Genomic DNA, 21,816 nt, shown 5'->3' on the forward strand with positions numbered 1-21,816 from the left:
TGAATAAACTTTTTCCCTCTTAAGTTAACATTTGGAATATCTTGGATGTTGGAACTTAAAATTCTTTTGAGGATTTTAAGATAAATTGGAAGGACTGTGTAACCTTGAGACATTCCCCTCCCCACCCAAGTTATATGTCTTCACATAACTTGTAACCTGTTCTAAGCTTTTTGGCTGACTAGATATAAAACTAACTAAAACCCTCTTTTACAAAGCCATGCTAGCGACTTTTCTTGTGGCAAAAGCCCCAAAGCCCTTTAAATCCCTATGTGCTTCTGGGCAGTTACCGCAGTGGAAGCCACTAGAGCGGCTTTGTAAAAGGGGTGTAAAAAAAAAAAATTGAAGAGCTGCATATTTTCAGTCTGAGCACACGGTAGTATTACCTTGTTTTCTAAGCCATTCTTGCCTCTGGAATGTAGCTTCTTTTTGCAGTTTCTTGAACACTAGAGATCAACAGTGAGAAAAAGAATCAACTGATATTCTATTACAAGCTTGCATGATCAATCCAGATGCTTAATAAATGAAAAATGTCTCCCAATCAATTGTTGACCTAGCTAGTATCCTCTACTCATTAAAATTAAAAATACAACCATGCTGTGTGCCTCAGTGCCAATATATGCGACTGTAATCTTTCTTTTGGACCTCATTTGGCTCTCTTACATCCCACAATATTTTCCAAATTTTTCCCTATCTTAAGCTTTCTACTATATATCTTATAGAAGTTCTTATTCTGCAGCTTGAGTTTTGTGTTTTCTATCTGACTTCCTGTTTCTCCTTGCCCTTTCTATATCTCCTGATAGCTCATAGCATAACTGCTTGGGTGTTTTTCCAGAAGCCTTGTTACCTTTTTACTCCCATGTTATTGTTTTACTTCAAGCTCTTCAACCGATATTAGTCTTTCAGAGTCACCTTTTTAAGACCATTCTGTATGGAGTTGACTACTGTATTTGTATTTTCAATTCCTGGTTTCTCAGTAATTGCTTATGACAGATTAAGGGGTTTTCCCTCCTCCATGCAACTATTATTCCCCCAGGCAGCAGGAGATGCTAATATGGAACTGCAGGTCTCAGCATGCACTGGGCTATAGTGTTGAGTAATAGGGGCAGGACTCACAGGTGAGAGGTATTTCTACCCAGGCTGGGTTTATTCTAGAGAGGTCCCTGAGGGAGAAAGAGGAACTTGCTGGCCTTTCAGCTTCAGTTTCTGCTATAGAGAAACTGACCAGCGGTCTATAGAGGCTGGGGACCTCATTCCAGAAAAGTTTTTTTGGGAACAGCCTAAGGTTATCAGCTCCAGCAGAAGAGAGAGAGGGAATTTATAACAGGTATTTAGAGCCAAACAGGCAGCTTTTATTTGGTTTATTTGAGTACTGCATTAAGATAAGGCAGAGAGAAAAAGAAAAAGTGCTTGTGTGTATACAGCTGCAGCATACTGACAGGCTTAATTAAGCCACTGTTGGCACCTGCTAAGCCAGCAGCGTATCTGTGCATTGCAGCAGTGAGAAGGTGAGAGCTACCTTAATTGCCCCACTGAATTAAAGAAACTGCTCTAGGAACAGGAACTTGTGGAAGTCTGGAAGTGGATTTACTAGTGGCAGTACTATAGGCTGTGCAAGAGAATGTGCAGCTTGCTGCCAAAAGGAAACAATTGTTTACTCTGAAAATTGCGACTGCTGCCTAAGTGTGGAATAGAAGCAGTGGAATTTCTGCAGTGAAGTGCTGTTTTCAAAGTCAGTACCCCAGATGCTAATCAAATGTGGAACTACAGGCCCCAGCATGCCTGGGCTATGAAGCTCAGTGTTGAGTCACAGGGGCGGGACTCGCAGGTATTTCTACCCAGGCTGGGTTCACTTCATTCTAGAGAGGTTCCCGAGGCAGAAAGAGGAACTCTCAAATTTTCCCTAGACATAGGTAGAGGCAGGTCTTGGGAAAACAAGACTAATGCCTGTAGCCACTGGTTAAGATAAACCACAGCTGTATTTTTTGATTGGTGTGAGGCAGACAATAAAGCAAAGGATGTTTTTTTGTTTCTATGAAAGGTGTTTGTATGCTGATTACTCCTAGCAAGTCAGGCTAGCCTATCAGATCAGGTTAGTCTACCACATGGCTATTTCTGCCCTTCCCATTCTATTTATCTATTTATTGAAACCATTGAAATATTTATTCTTTGGTATTATTTCAAATATGAGCTGTCTAAGTATGGTTTATATTCATTGACATACATTTATTAACATGTATTTAAGCTCCCCTTATTTAAACTTTTAATAATTAATTTACATTTTTTAGATTTTAATGGACCCCGATGCTGGAAGACATGCAGTAACATGACCCATTTCGGGTCCTTTTGGGTATAATTTACGTTTCACTTTCAATAAATGTGTTTATTATGTTAATATCATTGTAGCTGAATCCTGGTTTCGGCAGAAAAACGGCCTTCTTCAGGAGATAAAACAACGGATGAAATTGCAAAACAATGTATGGTTGTAATGTCATAAATCAAAAGAATGGAACCTTCAAGGAACCATGTGAGCAGGTTTAAATACACTGAAAACCAAAATGTGTCGGTGTCTCTGGGAACAAACCACTTTTCTTCTGGCATTTTGCATGCCAACCAGGCAAGCTTTTGGTGCAGTGGTTCTTTATATTGCAAGAAAAATTAGTATGGGAAATCAGAGTAAACTGCTGCACTAAAGGACAGTCCAGCCTATTACATTGACATTAAGATAGCATTCACACTCAGTATTTGACATCAGCTCTGAGGCAGGTGTAAAATTTGGGGCTTTGAGAAGCACATACAAAAGAGCACCTGAAGCAGAGTATATATTCCATTAGGCCCGAAAAATCCTAATTTCCATTCATTTAACACAGACTATCTAACATATCAGAAGGCCAGTTTAATATGCATATTAAGTCATTAGTTCTTTTTACATGCTACTTTGTGCACTCTGAACAGTCTTTGTGTGTATGTTGCTGTAACAACAGATATGTGGATTTGAAAGTGGAGGTGATACTGTGTTTCCCTGAAAATAAGACCAAGCATGATTTTTGGGGTAGGTCTTAATATAAGCCCTACCCCCGAAAATAAGCCCTAGTCGCCAGCAGCAGCAGTGCTCCCCCTCCGCCCCCCCCCCACCGCCAACCCATCTCTCCCTCCCATCCGAACCGCGAGACTAAATGTACCTTATAACAAACCAGCAGTGTTGGCAGCTGTGTAGACAGGCTCCTTCGTGGCCTTGGCCGTTCCTCTGCTGTGTTGCTGATGATGTCATTATTGATGCAGCAGAGGAACAGCCTAGGCCACGAAGGAACCTGTCTACATTGCTGACGACGCTGCCAGTTTGTTATAAGATACATTTAGTCTCGCGGTTCGGATGGGAGGGAGAGATGGGTTGGCAGGGGATAGAAAGATGCTACACAGGGGGATGGGAGGAAGGGATACAAGCTACAAGGGTTTTGCTGAACAAGGTATGGGAGAGCGGGATAGAAAGATACTGCACAAGGGGATGGGTGAGAGGGGAGGAAAGATGCTGCACATGTGGGGGAGAGAAAGGAAATAGGAAGAATTGGGGTGGAGGAGAGAAAGGGAGAGATGATCATTGTACATGAAAAAAATAAGACATCCCCAAAAATAAGACCTAGTGTCTTTTTTGGCCCAAAATTAATATAAGACAGTGTCTTATTTTTGGGGAAACATGGTAGTCTGGAGTGATACACCCCGGTAGTTGATTCATCTGCAACTAGGATGACCTTTGACAGATCATATGAACATTTTCACTTAAGAAAGTATGGCTAATGACATCCTGCAATAAATATGTTATTGTAAGCAGAGACATATGCTTAACAACTTGCATTTAAGTTGTTTTACCCAAGACATTTGCAAATTGCTTTTTAACAACCTACTTTGAGTTGCAAAGTTAAAAATACCTTGGGAAGAAAGGTTAGCTCAGGCTGCACTGTGAAGAGCATTGAGGACACATGGCAAAAACCACTTAAAAAAACAGAAAGGTCACAATATGCTTACCATCGCCAATAAGGACCAGACTGGACTGGTTAGTTGCTTTGCCATCCTGAAGTTGGAAGGTATAAGTTCCTTCATCTTCATCTTCAAGTTTATCCATAAACATTTCAACAATACCAGTGTTATGGTCAACGTGCATCTTATATTTCTTTAAGAAGAAACAAAATTGTTGATTAATTATAGAGGTAAGTGAGTCATTGAAAAACACTTGTTTATTCTTGAGTATGCTGTATTTGCTATACTGCTCTTGTATGACAAAAGCAAAGCGATATACAGTCTAAAAAAAAAAATCAAACATAGTAGAAAAGAATGTCAGGCAAAAATACTGTAGAAAAGGGATAGAAGAGTCAGAAAAACCAGAAGATGGAACATGAAGCAAAAAAAATGCCTCCCAGATCTTGAAAAGTACTGCAAAGGAAGTGAGCCTTCATGTCTACCTTTAATTTATTTTTTATAGAAAGACTCTTTACATAAGATTACAAGGATGGTGCCAAATAAAAAATCCTGAGGATCAAGTAGATTTCACAGATGTATGAGGAAAATGGTGGAATAACCTTTAGAGTGAATGGATAGATAAGAAGGAAAGCCCATGTAAATTGTCTTGTGAGCCAATATAAGAATCTTGAAATGTGCTCTGTATGACAGAGGCATCCAATGATGCTGATACAGGAAAGGTGGTGCATGGCCAAATTTTGGATTATTATATAAATGAAGTGTCATATTCTGAATTGGCTGCAACCGACACATACCAGCAGTGCAGACACCACAGTAGAGAAATACGCTTGGGCTCAAACTTAGTCAAACTGAAATCTGCTCTACCGTAAGTCAGTCCCTGAAGTATGTTCATTAACTAAAAGCCATTTACACATTTGCTACAATTAAATATTTCTTTAACAAAGGTGGCAACCATTTTTTTGTGTCCACAAATATGATTGCCTTAGCTTTACGGTGATGGCTAGATAACCAACTAGCCACTGCCTTCAAGTAAAGTTCAATGGGCTCAAGTCTAGGGAGTTGTGATCTGTTCAAGATATCAGAAGATCATCTACATAATGGTAGCCACTGACTCCATAATCTTGTAACAAAGTAAGCAAAGGAGATAGGAAACTGCCAAAAAGTAATGGTGATTGAACAAAGCCCTGTGGTACTTCGCATAACAAATTGTGAAATGGTGAGATGGTAACCAGAGAAGTAGAGACTATAAAGCAAGGAAAACCAATCAAAGACATGACCACCCAGATCAAGTTCTGCTAACTGTCGGGGAAGAAATAAGTGATCTCCAACATCAAAAGCAACAAAGAGATCTGTGATGAACTGCAGCCCTGAAGAGGATGCAAAAGAAGAGGAATGCATGTGGTCTGAGTCTCTTTTATAGGTTCCATAATTGTACCAAGTTGAGAGAAAATATACATTATGGTGAAAAGTATCCAACCGAGACTATTGTGGTAACTAGTAGCTGTGCTGTTCAAAGAATGGAGTAGACTAATGTTTATAGCAGCAGGCAGAAAGTCAAGGAAACCAGTGTTCATATCCCACGGATGCTCCCTATGATCTTGGGGAAGTCACTTAGCTCCTCTCCTCAATTCCCTTAGTTTGAAAGTCCTTGAAAGACAGGGAAATATATTTATTTATATGTGGTAGAGAATGACACGGGGACAAAGTTTGTCCCCATCCCCATAAGCTCTGTCCCTGTCTCTTCCCCCTCCGTGTGGACACTGTCCCCGTTCCCGCAGGCTCCATCTCAGTCCCCGCTCCATCTCTGCTCTGTCCCCGCGGACTCTGTCTTCATTTGCACAAGCCTCAAACACTTATGATTTTATATTTACATCTTTTTATTAAAGTATAAAATGGGACAATATTCTGTACAACTGTTTATAAATCACAAATAGAGTCTTCCATTTCTAACTGGTTTTGGTACAAACCTTCCCCACCCAAAAGCAACCTCCCTCCTGAATTCACCCACCAAGAGTTTATCCCTCTTTTCCAACCCTCCCCCCAAGGAGCAGACCCATTCTGGACCTCCCCTTTGAGCAGCCTACTCTGCCCTCACTCACCATCCACAGCCCCCCCCCCCCCACCCCCAGGGCCTACTTTAAAGTTCCTGGTAATCTGGGGGTAGGTTGAGTAGAAGCAAACCCAATTCCTCCTGCCTATGCTTGCTCCAGGCTTAAAATATCATTAGTGATCTCTAGCGGTATTCATGGCACCTACTGCTAGGATATTAAAAAGTGACTGCGCAGGGTGAACAATGACACTCTCAGAAAGGCTAAGTTGATTTTCTGAGAAACAAACAATAATGATAGAGTAGCTATCAGAATTTAATTTACTTGCAATTATAGAGCAAATTGTATGGAGACAAATGTTAGAATGACAGGTCAATATTCAAAAGATCTAGGTGCCTAAATTGTAGAATTAGATTCCTAGATATTCCTAAATGAAAATTCCTCCTGCTTAGCACTAAATTTAGGAACCTATTTTCGCTAGGATCCTAAATTTAGATGCTTACAAAGAGGTGGGTCCAGGGGGGTGGGTTTGGCTGTGGGAAGTATGTGAGGTACCTATTTTTACACAAACAAATAGCAGGCCTTAATTTAGATGCCCTAAAAATGAGAGTCATTTATTAACAGTCGTGGCAGTTAAAGTATATTTTCAACCAGAGTTCCTAAGTTCAGCTGAAAACAGGTGCTGAAAATCTGGGAATCTAGATGAGGCACTCAATTTTCTTTGAAATGAATACTTAAATCCCTTATTTACCTGTATTAGTCTTGAAAGTTAATTTTGAAATGTGCAAGAAAGAAGAATATGGGAACTTATTTATCTATTAAATTATATAAATAATTAATTGAGGTGACAACAGGTGGGAGATGGAAGATTTAGACTATACAATTACTTCAGAAATATGAACAATGCACAAAGGCCTGCTTTTTGAATAGAAAGAAAGTTCTAGAACAGAAGGTCATCTGGTCATGATAATAATGATAAAGACTGAATTCAGGGATAAATATTTCTTCCTAGAAAGGGCGATGAATGCATAGAAAAGCCACCAAATGAAGGTGCTTTGAAACAAAACCAGTTTCAGAATGTGGGAATACATTATTGTGAAAGGAAGGACTGAAGACTTAATATAATTGAATTTATTTAGACATTTCAATTCTGCTTTTATCAGGAGGATCCAAGTTCAAGGGAGATACAATCATCACAAAACAATTGTGTTGGGAGACATGATGTGTGTGTGTGTACAATGTAATGTAAACTTTTGTTTGACTGGTTTTCAGTTGTCCTACTGTTTTGTATTGAATTTTGCTTTTGTTTTGTTATATCCAGTTAACCTTAATAAAACTTGATTATTAAAAAAAATCATTTAAGATAAAATGGACATAATGGAGACTGATATTTTTTCAGTAGTGGCACTAACATTATGGAATGCTTTCTCCACAACTCTAAGACAGTGGTATATCAAGCCATAATAAACTTGAAACACTGTACCTCTGAGGTCTCTAAAAACAGCAGCAACGGCGGCAGCACTCTGAACGGGCTGCTTCTTAGCATTCCCCGCTGGGGCCTTCCCTCTGCTGCATCACTGATGATGTCATCAGTGATGCAGCAGGGGGGAAGGCCGAGAAGGAGCCCGTTCGGAGCACTGCCACCGCTGTTGCTTTAGGAGGCCTTGGAGCGGAGGTATGTCAGATCTCACTGGGGTGGGGGGTCGCTGAATTGACGAGTCCGATCTTTTTGACAAATCGGGCAGCACTAGTGTCAGGGATGGAGTCGAGGAGTGTCAGGGACATTCAGAGGGGGAGGGTTTGGGGGGATCAATCTTAACTAGGGCTTATTTTTGTGGTAGGGTTTATATTAGGATCATCTTTAAAAATTATGGTAGGGCTTATTTTTGGGATGGGTATTATTTTCGGGGAAACACGATATCTAAAGTGCTGTTAAAATTGTCAGAATGGTAAAAAAAAAACAATTTATAGACTGCAATTCAATAGCAGGAGAAAAATAATGGAAAAATATATAGATTTCTCAAAAAATATATTAAGTGGAGTGGAAGAGGACTAATGACTTTGAATGGACTTTTTCACGGAGTAGATTTAGTGCTCCTTTTACTAAGCTGCGATAGCATTTTTAGCGCACGCAGAATTTTAGCATGCGCTTAACTCACGCTACGTGGCTAGAACTAACGCCAGCTCAATGCTGGCATTAGCATCTAGCACACATGGCAATTTAGCACGCGCTAAAACCACTTTTGCAGCTTTGTAAAAGGAGCCCTTAATTTTTGCATTTTTGTGTGGTTTTTTTCACGTTTTATTTTTCTTTTGGACACCTGAGGATGGTCTTATCAGGCCTTTGAACTTTGTTACTCCAGCAGGATCTGACCTACCAGGAACTGAAAGCTCTTGTCATCTCTAAGGACTCAGATAAGTTCTTTTGTTGGGGTTTTTTTTGTCATCTAACAGCTTGATTTAACACATTCTGCTTTTGATAATCCCTTATGTGTTACCTTTGATTTTATAGGATGGTCGGATAGGGCTGGTGCTATGATGTTCAAATAGTCCATCGTTGGCCTAATGGGTATACTTTACTGAGCACTATATTTATTCATAATTATATATTTTTGGTGAGATTTCTTTGTGTTATTTTGAAAAAAAATTATGCCAGCTGCTTAATGTAGGACCAGGCGGTGCATGGGCATGACCTTTTGAAACTCTATAATAGTCATTATTGCATACTAGCTGTCATAACTGCAGATAGCATGGCTGTACTTGCTGTCACCTCAAGAGGAGGCGGTAGTATGGCTGCTTCAATAATGGCTATGAGTTTGCTGTGACAGCTGATTCTTTCTTCCTGTCACCCCATGATCTGATTTCTCCCATAATCTGATTCTGGTTCCAATCTAGACCTTCCCCAAAGATCCAATCCCCCCATCTGAACCCTCCAGATCCAAATTCCCTCCGAGATTGCCCCCCCCCCCCAAGATCTGAGCCACTCAAATCCAGTTCTCCCCTTCCACCTGATCTGATCCACCCAAAACCCAAGTTTATAGTAGCTCTACCTCCTTCAGAAAGCCCCTCTCCTAATATCAATCTGACCTCTCCTCACCAATCTTGACCACCCAAGAACCTCCAGACTTATCAGGGAGTTCATCTCTCCTAGGCTAATGAGACAGAGCGGGAATTCCTACCCTCTCTGGCTTCAGCAGCAAAATGGTAACTGCTGACTCTTAACTGTAGTCTCGCAGTACTATCAGTAGGGCTCAGCCTTCCTTATAAGAACAAGAACTGTATCTGGGGGTGTGGGACCTTTGGGGAATTTGGATCAGCAGGAATTGGATCCTTGGGGGCTTCAAAGGAGGGATAATGTCAGGTGGGAGGGGAGAATTGGATTGTGGAGTATTTTGGTATATCTATGGGGCCAGCACTGTGCCTTATACAGTGGCAGACAGTCGGCACACCTGTGCTATTTGTTACTGCCTATAAAGTGATGTCCATGCGCTATATGTGGTAAATACAGGGCTGATGCTGGGTACACCAGTGCATTTACCATTAAGATTTTGCACTTACAGTGCATTAGTTTTGCAATTAAAATGCTCTAACAACAAAACCGTATCACACTTTAGTAAAAGGGCCTATAAGACTTGCTTTTACTAATAATGTCCTAAGGGACAATTCTGTAACTAGGTGCCTCCTCCTAGGTGCCCCAGTGATGCTCAGGGAGCACCTAATCTATAATAACATAAGACTGCATTGGCATACTTAAAGTTAAGCATGCTCACTTGTGCCAGGTCAGTGGAAGCCATAAAGGGGCACATGCATGTAACTTACTGTATTCTGTAAGTTAGGTGCATAAATGGGAAACATGCCTGGTCCTTCCCGTATGAATGCCCCTATTCAGTTATCCGCTAATGCACTTGCCTTATAAAGCAGCTTGTAGTGCACTCTTGCATGTATTTGCCTTTTTCCTGTGGCCTTATGCATTCAAGGTGCACATAACTACATGCATACCGTTTGTCAAATTGCACTTTAGTTGTTTGCCACATTGCTATACACTGGGTCTACTTCAGAAGGATACCAGGTAATGAAATGGCTTACCTCTCCATTGAAGATTTCCTTGTCATTAAATACATAGTTAACCTTTGCATTGTTAGAGAGTTTTTCAGCCTGTAGCCAGAATCGGATTTGCCCTTTCTCCAGAACTTCAGCTGCCAACTCGGTTTTGAGTGGAACAACTGTAAATATGATAAATAATGGAATTTATTTTTCTTTCTTTTTCTGAATGCAATATTATCGTCAAAAGCTTGCAATTTATACAAAAAAAATTGCAAGAAGGCTAGACAGAAAAACATACTGGGTACTATTTAGACCCAGATATTCAATGCTGAGTCATGTCCAACGACCAATATTGAATATCTGGGACTATATGGGCATGTGATTGGTGCTGGCTCTTTTGTGGGTTCTGGCCAATATTCAGCTGGGACCCACATTAAAACACTTATGTGTAGGGTTACAAGATGTCCAGGAAAACCTGGACATTCCTCTTTTTAGAGGGTTGATACTAGGATATATCTCTGCTACATTTTGTGACTGGGCGCAAGCTAATGTGTTGTATCTTTGCCGAGCAGGGAGCATGAATAGCTCGGTCCTGTGGGATGCGCCGTGAGATTGGAGGCAGTGGCTCAGCATGGGGCAGGAACGCAGAAAGATCGCTCCTGCCCCATATACCGCTGGACGACCAGGGATTAAAACCTGCAAAAAAGGTACGTGCGAGTTGGCAGATGGGCAGGCGGGGTGGGGGGGCGGAGTTTAAAAAAATTGTTAGGTGGCTGGGATGGAAGAAGAGTGGGATCCCGCCTATCCTGGCCTACCACTAGATCACCAGAGGGTAGGAAGATAGAACAGGGTGCAGAGCCTGGCAGGGAGTGAGGGGAGCTGGCTGTATAGCCTGGTATGGCAGGGAAGGAAGGGAGCTGGGTGCAGAGCCTGGTAGAGGGAAGGGGGCTGGGTGCAGAGCCTTGAAGGGAGGGGGACTGAGTGCAGCCCCTGGCAGGAGAGGGCATGAGGGAGGGGACACTTGGTGCAGATCCTGGCAGGGCATGACACTTGAATATTAAGCCCCCGTCTTATATTTGAGTTAACCATTTTTCCTCCATTTTGAGGAGAAATGGGGGTCTCGACTTATATTCGGATCAACTTATATTCAAGTATATACGGTACCCCCAAATGTTCACATCCCAAAGCCTCTTTAGGGCATACGTTTTATTGTTGCCCCGTCATCATGCATTTTTGGCTTTTAATTTCTTGTCAGATTCTAATCTATGGCATATCCATTGCCTTGCCACCCCTAGGTTATTATTTTGCAAATTTTTGACTAGGGGACTTAAGCCTAAGGGCCTGTAAGACTTTTTGAAAAGAGCTTCTCCGTTAGGCAAAACAATAATTTTAGTTAACTGGTTGGACGAGAGTCCTCGCACATTGCAACACTGGAGAGCGATTATGATTCAACTGATATTGATTCTATATCAGGGAAAAAAAGTTGCAATCAATCTGGGGATCATTGGCTCATGTGGAACAGAGTTGTTTGTTAAATTAATAATTTTGGTGGCTGGTGGTGTCCGTCTGTGTTGCTTATTTTGTTATATATGGGTGGGTTGGAGGGTAGGGAGGGAGAACTTTCACTGTAAGTTTGTAGTTGTTATTTTGGCTCATGACTAGATTTGTAAACCTTACTTTTCACAGTTAGTTTGTTCTATAGATTGTTGAAAAGGTCAATAAACATATTAAATAACAGCATTTAAAAAATGATAAGCAGTATTTCGGAGGACACTGAAACTGCTGAATTGTGGGCTCTGAGAGCAGATGCCTTCTAGAGATAAATTCAGACATAGGAATGAATTGTGCATCTCATCCAAAGTACATCAACTCTGTGAAGGAATCTGCTCACTGATGTGCATTGCTGTCAGTGGAGTAGCGAGGGAGGTTGGCGGCTGAGATGGTGGCGCCCAGCATCACCATGTCGAGTGTTTCCACACTGTCCCCCACCACTTGAGTACTCCCCTGTCCCCCACGTACTCTTGAAATGTTCTCCAGTGTTGGCAGCATCTTTCACCTGCTGCTTATGCCAACCTATGTTCCCTTCTGACATCATGTCCTGGTCCTGCGACCAGGAAGTGTCATCAGAAGGAAGTCGAGGCTGGCACAAGCAGCAAGTGGAAGATGCTGCTCGCACTGGCAAACATTTAAAGAGGTACCACGTTTCCCCAAAAATAAGACAGTGTCTTATATTCATTTGGGGCCCAAAAAAGACATTAAGTCTTATTTTCAGAGTATGCACATGATCATCTCTCTCTCCATCTCCTTCACCCCAATTCTTCCTCTTTCCTTTCTCTCCCCCACATGTGCAGCATCTTTCCTCCCCTCCCTCTCTTCCTCCCATCCCCCTGTACAACAGAAGTTTGCCCAGCTCCTATCCTTCCCTCCCTCCTATCCCTTATGCAGCAGAACCCTTGCCCAGCTTCTATTCATCCTTTCCTCCCTCCCTCCCATCCCTTGTATAACAGAACCCTTGAACACACCCCCTGCCCCCAACGTGCAGCTGAACCCTTGCTGACCCTCCAACCTTCCCTCTCCGCTGACCACGAGCGAGCTCTACCTCATCAGTAATGTGGCAGAGTGAAATCCCTAATGGACAAGTCCAAACAACCTGTTTAGAGTGCTGCCGGCCCAACTCTGCTTCAGTTGAAGGTAGAGCTCACTCGCGGTCAGTGGGGAGAGAAAGATGGAGGGTCAGCACAGTTCGGCTGCATGGTGGGGGGGCAGGGTTGAAGAGTTGCTGGTGAATCCTGGGACTAGGGCTTATTTTGGGGGTAGGGCTTATATTAAGACCTACCCCGAAAATGATGCTAGGGCTTATTTTCGGGGTAGGTCTTATTTTCAGGGAATGTATGTGTGTGTGTGTGTGGGGGGGGGGGAGACGAGAGGAAGAGAGACTTCAATGCCAGCACCCCCTGCAAAGTCAGTCCCCAAGGCGGACCTCCCACCCACCCATCCCAACTCCGCCCTTCCTTACAATACCACTGATTGTTATGCATTATACTTAAGAGACCTTACCTGGAAATTTCTTGTCATGGCTGAGCTGAAGTAGGCGTTTCAGTTCTGCACAATAAGAATGCAAACATCTTTATTAAGCATCAGTTTGGGAAGCTCATTAGTTCTGCGATTAAAGTGAAATTTCTCTAAGATAAGATTTATAAAGAAATTATGTTTTTACCTTCCTCATCAAGATTATAGCTTGATGAAACACCATCAGTATCGGTAACAACACATGAGTAAATGCCCAAATCTTTTTCTGAGGGTTCTTTGAAGATAAGTTTTGTCCTAAAAGCAAATTCACAGATTAAAAGTGTTGACACCCATAGGAATGACAAATAAGACTTAAGGGCCCCTTTTCTTAAAAAAAATAAGCTGTAGTTTTTGGCTCTCTTAAGAAAGCCAGGTTCATTTTATCTAATTTTCTTTGCCTGTTTTGGCCTTTATTTCTTTTAGAATGGTAGTGCTTCTTTATGTTTTATTACGTAATAATGACTTATGTGACAGGGAAGCCCCTGTCACGAGGAAAAACCATGCTCTAAAACTCTCAATCCCTAAAGTTAAGCCAGTTCAACAGTCAGAGAATAGGGTCTTAGGCAGAAAAAAACAAGCAGGGTTAAAGCAGGAGAGCCATCCACCAGGAAACCTAGTAGGGAGGACTCCCAAACCACAGTCTAATTGCCATTATTTCTTTCCCAAGAGCAGAGAAGTTTCCCTGCAAAACCAATCTGTGAAACAGAGAATCAACCCAGAAGGGGGTGGGGGGCTACACTTGGGAAGCTGCAAGCACCTAAGCCTTCAACCGTGAAGCAGAAGGGAAATAAATTAAACCCAGCTGAGGCTGGAAGGGAGATTCAAGCCTAGCACACAGCTCCACGCAGGATATTCCCTCCACAGAGACAGAAAGGCAGCTCTTTGCCACCCAGAGAAGGACAAACAGGAATTCCCCAAGCAGCTAAGTACTGGGACCTTGCAGAGGGGTTTGTCAGAGAGAAGCAAAGTTATGCTACAGAGAGGGAAATGGAAGCTTGGCCAGCTAGCTCTTCTAACTACCCTGAAGGGGGAGGGGAATGGGAAAATGTAAATGCAGAAAGCATGGAAATAGCTGAGTAAGATTGTGATACCAGTAGTATGGGCTGGGAGAGCCATACTAATATCCCAGAAGAATATAACTTGCCAGCAGAAGGCATGGAGTTGTAAGGTAACTTCTCACCAGCACTGCTCTTTGCAAATGTTTCTCCAGCCAGAATACGCTTCTCCCTCGGAATTCACAGGGGATAGGGGCAGAGCCGGACCGCGAATGGAGAAAAAACGCAAATATCTTCTTGTCTGGCTCTGACTCACCCACACCTCCCTCCCGCCTTCCCTCAGGCATCCCGGCCTTACCTGGTGGTCTAGCAGGCTTTCAGTGCAGGAGAAATCTTCCTATGCTCCTGCCCCGTGCAGATCGCCAATAGGAAATGACTGCCGAGAGTTCCCGTAGTTTCTCGAGAATACGGCGGGAGCTTATGGCAGCCATTTCCTATTGGCAATCTCATGGGGCAGGAGCGTAGGAAGATCGCTCCTGCCCCGAAAGCCTGCTAGATACCAGGTAAGGCCGGGATGCCGGGAGGAAGGCTGGAGAGAGGCGGAAATGTGATAAAATATGGGGGGTTTTCCCCCCTCCCCCCCCAAAAAAATCATGAATTTGTGAAACCGCGAGTGTGGAAACCGCGAATGGGGAGGGGGAAGTATATTAAATGAGCTAGGAACGTGTAGGTGCTGGGGGAAAGCTACAGAGTGCTGACATAAAACAGGGACCAAGCACAAGTGCTAGGGGAATTAGCCATTCCCTGAACAAACTTATAAACTGTCGTGAAGTAGAAAGGGGTGCTTGGAAACTTGGGTGGGGCATAGAACAGCTGTATGCACAGGAAGGGTTGTTTGTTTCTACCCCCACTGTTTAGGGCAGAATGGAAGAGGTCCCAAGAAAGGCAAGTAGTGAAAGCTGAGAATTTAAAACTCAATGAAATCTGTTTTAGTTTATTGTTTGGACTGTCTATGATATACCAGGCATTGCCGTGAGAGAGGGGAGTAAGCTGGCAAAGTGCTCCCTAAGAGGGGACCTAACTACCTGCAGGTAGAGGTCCCAACAGAGACTATAATACTATTTAGACATTACTATTAGAGGCAAATGAACTTTAAAATGAAATACAATAATGGTTGCTTTACCCAGGTGGCAGTGAAGACTGAACTGCATTGAAATTATCACTGGATTTAAGCCTGGTATTTTGGGGGTTTTTTCATGTTGACAAATAAAGTATAACCCTTATTTTGAACTGAATTCAGAAAAAATCAAAGGCGTCCAAAATCTTGCCTGCGGTCCGAGCCAGGTCATTTGCTTGCCGAGAACCTGGCCTGGCCACACTATTTATTTTGGATTGGCAAGTTTATCCACTAAGCCCCTCTTTTATGAAACTGTGATAGCAGTTTTTAGCGCGGGGAGCCACACTGAATGGCCCGCGCTGCTCCTGATTCTCATAGGAACTCAATGAGCGTTGGGAGCAGCACAGGCCATTCAGCGCAGCTCTCCGCGCTAGAAACTGCTATTGCAGTTTTGTAAAAGAGGGGGTAAGTATTGCAATACTCTGTTTCAGCTTTGAATCCTATGGTTTGTGAAGAGCCTCAGGGTATGGCAGTTCCTACAACCTAAGTCTACAGTGTTAGGAAAATAATATATTACTAAGTGATATCTTAGAGCCACTTTTATCAAGTTACGCTAGAGGATTTTAGCATGAACTGGCAAGATAAATGCTCTGATGCTCGTAGAATTCCTATGAGCGTCGGAGCACTTACCTTGCTGGCCTGTGCTAAAAACCTCTAATGCAGCTTGATAAAAGGGGGCTTCAGTTAGTAATATATTACACCTAACTTTGTCCATGTATATATTTGTTTGTTCCAGCTCTTGGGTAAGACATCTTGGCAGCCTACATAAATCATTTTTTTCTATTTTTTGTTGATGGCTTCACAAAAATACAACAATAAAGAAAACATAATGTTATAACTCTTGTCATCCTATTTTTGTAATTGAATTACATCCCGCCCCCTCCCTCTTTAATAAGATAGTCCTAAAATCTCGCCCCCCCCCCTATTCACATATGTCAAGAACTCCCAAGGCCTTGAATGTTTAAACCAGTGTTCTTCAACCGCCGGTCCACGGTGCGATCGATGCGGCATTATCTTCGAGCCAGCTCCCTCTTCCTAACTGATTCAGTGCACAAATCCACGGGCAGTGGCCCTATGGGCATTCTGCGCCTGAACCGGAAGCTTTCTCTCTGACGTTGCAACGTCAGAGGGAAGGCTTCCAGATGAAGCACAGGACACGCAAGGTGCAATTAGTACTATTATGGGGGCGGGGTCTGGGATGGAGATTGGGTAGAGATGGGCGGGGTCTGGCCCACGACTTAGCCCAGTGTTCTTCAACCGCTGGTCCATGGACCGATGTCAGTCCACAGAATAATTATTTTATTTCTGACGGTCCATAGGTGTAAAAAGGTTGAAAAACACTGGTTTAAACTACACTCTTATGTTTGGTAATTATTTCCTTGGCCTCCTCCAGAGATGGAAGAAAGAGCTGAGGGTGTGTGTAACTTGTTCATGTAGTCATTTAGAGCAAACAAGTCTTCCCTGGGAGGACTTGACTGAGGATGTTCAAGAGGGCTTCCTTTTACACCTTGGGGCTCAATTCAAAGTTCCTTTGTGATTTCACTATAGGGACTTACAGGACACCACTATAGAACTTAATTACAATAAATATGCCTTAGCTTGGAATGTAGATTTGACTACTCAACTTTCAGTTGCGGATCGTAACAAATATGGTTTGAACTTTCATTCAGTGATAGATAATGTCCTTCACATGGAACAACATTTAAATTTGCTTGAGACTCTATATTTCTCCTCTGAGGGCTTAACATATGGGCCTTTCCTCGACAGGAGCTTGTTCTAATTGTCGTCATTCGCCTGCCTCGCTAGAAGATATGATTTGGTCCTGTTCTTTTATACAAGCATTTTGGAAGAACCTCCTTTTTCACATTCCTTCTCTCTAGATTTGTGGATATTCTCATTCTGTTTGATTTATATAATTTACAATCTCCCACTCCAAAAGGATATCGCCAGTTCTTGTGGTGGGTGATTCTAATGGGTAAAAAAGTCATTTCAATACATTGGCTTGAGGCCCTCCCTCCATCACTACAAGTAGTGGTTGCAGATACTTACTGTACTTAAATTAGAGTAGGTACAAATCAGAAATTTGGATTCACTTCAGGGCTGACAGTTCAAACAAACATGGAGAGAATTTTGGGACTATTTGACTTTGAAAACTCATAATTATTTATTGAATATCTGATCTGTCAGGTTTTTTTGTGGTCCTTATCTGCTGGTTTGCAAATTTGTTATACTCCGGGGGGGAGGGGGGTGGATTTGTACTTTGCGCATTTTATCAATAAAAAAGATTTTTCAAAATATAGTAAAAGGGCCCCTAAGTTCGTGCCTGAAGCAATGGGGCAGTTAAATTATTGTCCAAGGTCACAAGGAGCCACAGTATGTTTTGAACTGGGTTTTCCTGGATCTCAGCCCACTGCTCTGGCTATGAGGTGACAGAAATTATCTGCTGAAAATGAAAAGCAGCAAAACTTGACATTTTTCTATGAATAACAAAGCTTGCAAAGTTTAATGTGAGCTGCATTATTCAGTTTGCCTAATAAGTTCTTTGCATCTCATTATTATACAATGTACACTGATTTAAACTGATGTGCATAAAGGTAAAATTAACATACAAGTTTGCCATTAACATGTATTAAAAGGCAAATGTCATGCATTATTTTCCTCATGTATCCCAAAATAGAGAGAATAGCATTTAATAAAAGTAAAGGAGTAGCTTTGTGGTTAGAAGACTGGTCTGAGAACCAGGGAAACTAAGGTTTCTTCCACAGACATTTCTCATGACCCTGGGAAAGTCACTCTACCTTCCATTATCTCGGGTACAACTTAGATTGTAAGTCCAAGTTTACAGGGAAATATCTTAGCTCTTGGATTTGTAATTTCTCTTGAGCTCAGATTTGGAAAGCTACATAATTAAAAATTAAAATCCCAATCCAAGTTATTTTCTCTGTAATTCAGTGATTCTTGTGTTCCAAAGGAGATTTTCTTCTCCCAATTTGGAACACCCCACCCCACCCCACTGAACTTATTCAGGGCACTAGCACTACAGTTTAGCAACTAGTGCCCCAAATTAGATGCCACTATAATCAATGCTAAGCTGACATCCTGTACGTAAAGGACCATAAAGTTTAAAGAATGAAAAAAATAATATAACAGAGCTGTGAAGACTGTTTAGCCTATCCTGAGCTAAAAATAAGCAAAATATCTATTATTTAACCATTGAAAGACACAAATTAGTTGTAATTTTTGGCCTTATCGATGAAACAGAGAAATATAGAGTAATTAGAATATGATGGCAAAAAGGACCCATGAAGCCCTTTTCAGTCCAACCAAATTAATTCTTGTTGCTTTGGCCTAGGCCCTACCTATCTCTGTTCTCCTGTCATTTCAGAGCCAAAGATCAAATACATAGGGGCTCATTTTCACAGCACTTAGGGCTAGATTCACTAAGCAAACCGATCGTGTACTGATCGGTTTGCAAGCCCTTTGCGACCCAATTTCCCTCCGACCCGATTCACTAACCTGTGTCCTGATCATCCTCATGCAAATGAGGGGAATCGGCATGCAAAGCAGGAAGGACGCGATTCACTACACTTTCCGACTGTCTGGCCGATCAAAAAACAAGCGACTGGTGAGGACCAGTCGCTTGTGCTAAAACCCTGCTCTCTGCCCCGATTCTCCTGCTTGCCGCCCTGCTCTCTTCCCCAATTCTCCTGCCTGCCGCCCAGCTGTCTGCCCAGCTTCTTTGCCCCAATTGCCTACTCTCAGCCCCGAATCACTCCTGCTCTCAGCCCCGAATCACTCCTGCCCTTTCCCGCAGTGCAAGCCCGTGGTTTTAACCCGCAGGCTTAAAGCTGGTTAAAACCACGGGCTTGCAAACCCCCCCCCCCAGCTAAAACGAACACTAATCGCATGCACAGACCATCTACAGGGAAAGCAGGGATGGTCTGTGCATGGGTCAGGATCGCACACTAGTGATCCGTGTTGGCAGATGGGGGCGTTCCTCCGATCGTTCCCATTAGAATATTACTGGTTGCAGAATCCATCGGACCTGCCTGGATTGGACACGGATCGGTCACGATCGGGTAGGTTAGTGAATCTAGCCCTTAGACACACAAAGTAATCTGATCTTATAATCATGCCCAAATACTACAAGGATGCTAGTCACTGCAAAATATTAATAAACCATATTAAGCTTTATATTTTATATATAGCATTGGAAGTACATACATTAGATTGGTCTGCAACATTAAATAAAAATAGCTAATTATAGCTGAATTCTTTCATGATCCACAGCAATATGGCATATTCGAATATCATTACCTGCCTCCTTTGGTCTCAATATCTACTCGAGATGGGTCTTCAAGTCCTTCATAGTTTTTAGACCAAATAAACTCAGACCCTGGACCGAGCTGATCGGATTCAAAGTTCAGTGAGATAACGCCATTGTCATCCACCTCTACTACTATCTCCTTGGTGCCTGGAAGATCAAACAAAGAGTATTCCACATCTCTTGGTGCAAGGATTTGAAAGTATGGGATTTCATATGAATTTAGGTAGACTGCTCTAATCAAGTAGACCTTCCAGTAGGAAATGACAAAGCAACTTTGACAGCAGCTCTTGAGCTGAATTGAAAAATAAAAAACCTTTTATGTATCAGTTTGGAAACTTTGCATATATATTATTCTCTATCAGTGATCTTTCATTGCGAGTCTGAATGAAATGCAAAAAAACATTTTCTGGTTCTACCTGTTCTTTTCAAGTTTATTTGCCTCTCCTATATTCTGAGCCTGAATATTTTGACCTCTACAATCCTTCGGGCTGTTAAAGGGATTACAGATCCCAGATTTTCTGACCTGAACGAAAAGGATCTTTCAATTTACCAGATTTGTCCTTAATGAAGGATTTCACATAACAATGGCAATTCAAATTATGGTAATTAGTAGACTAGACCATTGCAGTTTGGTTTACTTTGGTCTCCCTCAGAAGAGTCCAACTTATTCAGAATCACAGCTCATATTATGGATGGTCTGAAGCCTTTTGATTCAACTTTTCAATAACCCTGGGTGCCAAACCTTTCTGTTTTCGTTTTACCCTCCCCCCCCCCCCTTTACTAGGCCTGACAGCATGGGCTGGTATTATAAATGCTCCAACATCCATAGGAATTGAATGGGCATTGGAGGATTTGCCACGTGGCACTCAACTGCGCGGCTTACTTATTTATTTATTTTAGTATTTATATACCACTTATAGCCCGGATTCTATATAGGGCACCCGGTCTCAGAAGCCGCCTAAGTGGCTTTTGAGAATCACACACGGGTGGCCTATATAGAATTGCATCTGTCTAAACGGACAGACGCCTAAGCCTGCCTAATACCATGATTCTCTAACCCAGTGTTCTTCAACCTTTTTACATCTATGGACCAGCGGAAATAAAATAATTATTTTGTGGACCGGCAAACTACTAGGACTGAAATAAAAAACCCTGTTTCCGCGAGCTTGGTCCCCGCAAACCATCTGATCCCATCCGCACCAGCCTCAGTTATATTTTATTAAAGTATAAAAAGAAACAATATTCTGTACAATTGTCATTTTATAAATACAAATAATACAGAACAAGGATCAACAAAACCACTGTCTCCCCTCCCCTTCACATATATCCCCTCTACTATCAAGAAAACTGAATAAGCCAAATTATTACAGAATGCTACACAGAAATATCAAGCTAACAGAATACCGCAGTCACACATGATATGAATAGTGTTAGAGGAGTGCAACTAGGGCAACTGCCCCCTGGTCAGAGAGAACCCTAAGCCAGCTGGAAGCTAAAGAAGCACTGCCTGGGCTTTGCAGTCCCCAGTTATGTCTAACACCAGCTCTAGAAGGATATATATTTCAAATCTGATATATTCTAATCACAAAATAGAAATAAAATGTTTTTTTCTACCTTTTGTTATCTGGTTTCTGCTTTCATCTTCTTTTCACTCTCTTGTTTCCAGCATCTGCCCTCTCTGTCTCTTCAATCCAGCATCTGTCCCTTCCATCCACTGTCTGCCCTCTCCCCCTTCCATATGGTATTTGTCTTCTTTCTATGCCCTTCTCTCCTTTTTACATGATTCTATGCCCCTCTCTCCTTTTTACATGATTCATTCCAGCTTCACTGCTCTTCATTTTTATCTCTCCTACACCAGATCTAGCATCTTTGTCCCTCTCTGCTTATTTTTCTGCTGACCCCCTTCCCAGCATCAATCTCTCTACTTTCTCATTCCTGTCATCACAAAAAGAGAGCAAATTACAGGGAAAATCTCCTCTGCCCAAAATTAAGTGGCCTAATATTAAAAAGCAAGAATCTGCTATCTGGATAAGTGCTGTTGACTGATACCAGTCATCGATTTTCAACAGCACTGTCTGGATAATGTCATTGAAAATCATTCCAAACTGCCCCAGTGTTATCTGGACAGTGTTGGGACATCCTGTGGGTGGAACAAGGGGGTCTCTGGGGTTATAAGTTTAGTGA

The 21,816-nt window shown here is 42.2% G+C and overlaps 1 protein-coding gene and 1 long non-coding RNA gene across 4 annotated transcripts in view; one reads left to right on the forward strand and one right to left on the reverse strand.

Moving 5' to 3' along the window:
* MYOM1 (myomesin 1) overlaps positions 1–21,816 on the reverse strand; it is a 216,921-nt gene that overhangs the window by 38,956 nt on the left and 156,149 nt on the right. For all 3 annotated transcript variants that reach the window (XM_033933965.1, XM_033933964.1, XM_033933966.1), the window contains 6 exons: positions 19,623–19,779; positions 13,282–13,388; positions 13,122–13,166; positions 10,107–10,243; positions 4,021–4,165; positions 384–443 (listed from right to left, as the gene is read on the reverse strand). In XM_033933965.1, the coding sequence (XP_033789856.1) occupies positions 384–443; positions 4,021–4,165; positions 10,107–10,243; positions 13,122–13,166; positions 13,282–13,388; positions 19,623–19,779 (651 nt within the window). The remainder of the gene's footprint in view (positions 1–383; positions 444–4,020; positions 4,166–10,106; positions 10,244–13,121; positions 13,167–13,281; positions 13,389–19,622; positions 19,780–21,816) is intronic.
* LOC117355435 lies at positions 1,175–10,748 on the forward strand. Its single transcript, XR_004538367.1, has 3 exons — positions 1,175–1,324; positions 2,039–2,089; positions 10,637–10,748. It is a non-coding gene; the product is annotated as an uncharacterized LOC117355435 (long non-coding RNA).

This window comes from Geotrypetes seraphini, chromosome 2 (genome assembly GCF_902459505.1).
Source record: "Geotrypetes seraphini chromosome 2, aGeoSer1.1, whole genome shotgun sequence".
Taxonomy (NCBI): domain Eukaryota; kingdom Metazoa; phylum Chordata; class Amphibia; order Gymnophiona; family Dermophiidae; genus Geotrypetes; species Geotrypetes seraphini.